Raw genomic sequence first — 4836 nt, 5'->3', positions numbered from 1 at the left:
CTATTTTTCTCATAAAAATCTAGATGCTTCAGAATATTTATATCGTTGGGCGTTGATGATAAATAGTATGATAATTGTGTAAGACTAGCCGTAAGATTGTATAAAGTTTTATGAGAAGTCGTCTCCATGGCATAAGATACGTTTCAATCGTACGTGTTCAGGAAAGTACATTGATAATCTTCGGCCCCATATAAAAAAATTAAGGCATGTGCATTATATAAGAATTTTATTACTAAAAACTTTATCTAACGAAATTTTATCGTTCTCAACTTTTTACATTCTTTTATCTACTCCTTTTATACATTTAATTACAAGTATTCATAATTTTTTATGACATATATGTCTAAATTTTAATATGTTCCTATTAAAATACACAAAATATAATAAAATATAAATACACATGAAGAGTACAAAAAACTATAGAAAAGTAGAATTTAAAAAAAACTGAAATTTAGAGAATAAAATTAGTATTTAAAAAATGTATATTTTTTTTAAAAAGTGTGTGAAAAATAGTTTTTGATTTTAGAAATTTTATCGAGAATACTATAATGTTAGATATTTAATTTTTTTTTTAATTATATACATATGAGCGTATAGTTGCCATTATATTAAATAATTAAATGAATTACACACATATATTTTTTAGACTTAAATAAATATAACAAGATATTTTAAATTATAAGTTTTTTATTATAGTAAATTGATATTTTGGGTTCTAGGAAAGATATTAACTCAATCAAATATTGAATCCCGAGCGTATGAAAATCATAAAATAGTTGCTTAATATCATATATTAAAAATAATAAAATATATCTCTTAAGTTCTACTTATGAGTGATTTAGTTTAGTGAATTTAATACAATTTTAATTTATAAACATTATTTTCGACCGGTGTACGATGCATTATATGTAGACGGCCCTGTTATTCACGCGAAAAAAGTCCCCTGATCCCATGAAGACCATCCCGAGTATATAAGAAGATAACTTTGCCTGCTTATGACAAAAGGTGTTAGACCACTTGAGTGAATTAATCTGCGAGTGAGAAGTATAATTAAAAAAAGTTCTTTTAACAAGTTCCAAAAAATTGCAACTCGATATCAACGGTAAGTACCTACCACAAATTATTAAAATTTACCATATATTTTAATTTTCCAATATAATATTAAAAACTTTTATTTATTATTATATATATTTTTTAAAAACCTGAATAATAACTATACGCTATACCATGTTTTAATTTTAATTTAATTTTACTAATTTTTATCCATTATTTATTTAAGTAACCAATTTTTATCCATTATTTATTTAAGTAACTTTTTATTTATGTTTAAAATTTATGAGTGTTAGCATTACATTAATCAACTAATTTCATAATTAATCTATAAAATTATATTAAATTAATATTAAATTTGTATTTTTTAACTAATACATAGTAATATAAAATAATAGTTAAAGATGAGCAACAACCAAGGATGTTATAAGAAATTAAATAAAATTGAATATGTTTTATATACATAAGTTTGACATACAAAAGTTAGCGACGTATTCGCTAACTTTTATATTATTATATTGGCTATTAATAATGAGTTAATTATCCATATATATATTTTTAGTCTTTTATTCTTCTTTATATTTCTTTACTAATATTATGTATTAATTTGTCTGTTTATGTTTTCTTTTTTAGATGACGCTAGGCTACAAATTCACGATTTTTTTAATTTTCACCATTGTGTATCTGGCAAAGACTCAACATAAAGAAAATACTCCTCCTTATGATTTCAAGTCTAATGCTCATTGGACAATAGTAAAAAATGTGACACCATCGACACCCATACAGATTATTTCCGCTCCTATTATCTCAACATTCCCCTCAAATTCATGCTCTCTTCATAGTCATGTCTTCAGGTTTTCTAATGTGGGTCTTAAAAAAATTGGTCGAGACTTTATTAACAGCAATGATGTTATTAGTCTTATCCTTGATAACAATGACATAGACGATATTTCATCATTTGCTTTTCGCAAGATGCAGAACTTGAGATATTTGGATCTCTCTGGAAATAACATTCCAAAAGAGAAGCTATTGTTGTTGCCAAGAAGCGCCAATCTGCAGACATTGATTATCGACAACAATCGAGATTCTCATAATCCCATTACGGCGACCCTGAAGGAATATGAAGTTTTTCAGAATTTGAAACATCTACACTTGTCCAATGGTCAATTAGGGAATTTTCAAATTCCTTTTTATTTGGCAACACCTATTTTGACTCACTTACATCTGAACAATAACAGCATCTATTCTAGTAATGCTGTTTTCGAAAATATTCCGGCAACATTGACTCATCTTCATCTAAACAAAAACGTTATCAATCAAGTCAAACAAAATAAATTGAGGTATCAATATTTATTAAATTGTTTTCTTATGTAATTAATTATTTTTCTTGCTTATTAAAGAATCTATAAGATAGCAATAAATTTTTACTAGACAGCAATTGATATTTCTGTTATTTCTATTATTTATCTTGTTGTCATTATCAGTAATATTGACATTGTCATTACGATTGTAGTTATTAATTTTAAGTTATTATATTTTCCTGGCGAAAACTTTTCTTGAAATTCTTTGATTTTTCAAAATTTTTATATAATTTTGTATCTTTCAGAAAAATTTTCAGTTTTTTTAATATGTAGACTACTCAACATTTTTAAAAACTGTTCCAACTTATATTATTAAAAATTTTATATTAATATATCATATTAATTTAATATGTTTAACATTATAAATTGAAATATATTTTACAGAAAAGTTGAAAAAGTCTACATTTTTTTAGAATTTTATATTATACAGGGTATTTGAGAAGTAATGAAAAGTTTTTTTTGCATAAAGGTAGAATAGACTAAACTGAGAAGAAAAGTCCTCTACCATTTTACAAAAAATTTTCACAATAGTTAACGAGATATTAATTTATAAAAATGTCCAAATTCGCCCGGCCCACCGCCAAATGCAAGCGCGCAGCTAGTAGATCGACCGCCCAGCGAGACGCGCCGTACACGTTCGCCATCGCTAGACATGCATTGTTTATAACAAGCGGCAATGGTCGTCACTAGACAATGTCCATTGCCGCTTGTTATAAACAATGCGTGCCTAGCGACGGCGAATGCGCGCGGTGCATCTCGCTGGGCGGTCATATCTAGCCGCGCGCTTGCATTTCGCGGTGGGCCGGGCGAATTTGGATATTTTTATAAATTAATATCTCGTTAACCATTATGAAAATTGTAAAGGTGTTTTCTTCTCAGTTTAATCCATTCTACCTCTATCCGACAAAACTTTTCATTCCTTCTCAAACATCCTCTATATACATAAATTATAAAATATTTTTAAGACTTTGTATTCTATAATTTTTAAAGAAAACTAAAATTTGAAGAGAGAAATTTAAGAAATATAATAAATAAGTAATAATATCAAATATTATGATATGTATAATATTATTAGTATTATTTTTACCATGCAGGAATTGTTATTATAATATTATGAATATTATTGTTATAACAATTATCAATAATTATTATTATAATTATTGATGTTATTTATTTTTCTTCTTCTTTAATTTTGATTATTAATTTTAGGCATCTGCAAGAACTCAATATGGATGACAACGTCATCACCCAAGTGTGTTTGGAGGAATGTCAAGACAAATCTATATCCTTGAAAGGTGCTGCCGAAATGCAGTATCTGTCTTTAGCCAAGAATCTGATCTCAGAGATATCATCCGATGCCTTTAGTGACACAAGTCGTCTGCTAAAGCTAGATCTATCAGGCAACGAGATCGCTGATATAGCCAAAGGCACGTTTAATGAAACTATGATGATAAGTAATCTTTCTTTGGCTGATAATGTCCTCGTTGTTGTACCGGATGTCTGCTCGATCTTCTACCTAAAGAATCTGGATCTGTCTGGAAATCGCATCAGCGCAGTATTCTCTGGCAGTTTCTGCGTTAATTTGAGGACTCTCGAGTATTTACATCTGTCAAACAATGTTATAACCACTATTGAAACCCGAGCTTTCCGCAATCTCCAAAGTTTGAAGTATCTCGACCTTTCCGGAAATCGCCTCAAGCAGCTTCCAGTACATTGGATATATCCGTGGATCCAAGAATTGCATCTTGAACGAAATAATTTCACCGACTTGAACAGCATATCGTTGATTAACATTAAGGAGCTAAAAAACATTTATCTTGATGAAAATCCCATGCCATTATTGACAGCAAGATCTTTTCACTTACTTCCAGGACATTTAAGAATACATTTAAGAAATATGCGTATTGAAGATAAATGTGCACAATGTACATGTGAGAATGATGACAATGATGATGAAAAGAATGCAGATGAAGATTATGACAATAAGAACGATGATAATGATAGTGACACTTTCGAGTAAAAAGTGTCATGAAATTTTTCATTATATTTTTTAAATTTCGTTATCAAAAAGATTTTATACGCCAAATGAGATAGATCATTTTGATTGAAGTATGCAATTATGATAAATTTTCTTACAATAACTTAATTTCAATTAATTTATTTAGAAAAATATTTCAAACAAATTTTATATGAATATAAAAAATTAATGAGAACAAAAATTCTATTCTTAGTTTACATTTAATTAAATAAAAAGTATAACTAATAACATTTTTTACTACGTAGAAAAATATACTTTAAAATACTTTTTTTCTTTATTAATAATATTAATTTTAATAGTTTTAAAATATTCCAAACAAAACACACGCTAAATAATTAAATAAATACCATTCAGTTTTAATTTTGCTAATGTATCTCTAAAATCATC

The 4836-nt window shown here is 27.4% G+C and overlaps 1 protein-coding gene across 1 annotated transcript; it reads left to right on the top strand.

Annotated features, from left to right (window-relative positions):
• The first annotated feature begins 1044 nt into the window (after positions 1–1044).
• Positions 1045–4431, top strand: LOC108771357 (leucine-rich repeat-containing protein 15). Its single transcript, XM_018536619.1, has 3 exons — positions 1045–1102; positions 1684–2390; positions 3621–4431. Exons 2-3 carry the CDS (start codon positions 1684–1686, stop codon positions 4429–4431), a joined length of 1518 nt encoding a protein of 505 aa, XP_018392121.1. The 5' UTR covers positions 1045–1102.
• Positions 4432–4836: the final 405 nt, after the last annotated feature.

This window comes from Cyphomyrmex costatus, unplaced genomic scaffold, assembly GCF_001594065.2.
Source record: "Cyphomyrmex costatus isolate MS0001 unplaced genomic scaffold, Ccosl1.0 scaffold100, whole genome shotgun sequence".
NCBI classification, from domain to species: Eukaryota; Metazoa; Arthropoda; class Insecta; order Hymenoptera; family Formicidae; genus Cyphomyrmex; species Cyphomyrmex costatus.
The sequence above is the reverse complement of the archived record's forward strand: the minus strand, read 5'-3'. Positions and strand labels throughout refer to the sequence as shown.

Excerpts from the sequence above, each read along its gene's own strand:
- LOC108771357 (XM_018536619.1), top strand. The coding sequence starts at position 1,684 with ATGACGCTAGGCTACAAATTCACGATTTTTTTAATTTTCACCATTGTG. Across the intron at positions 2,391-3,620 it reads GTCAAACAAAATAAATTGAG|GCATCTGCAAGAACTCAATA; the intron begins GTATCAATATTT and ends TATTAATTTTAG.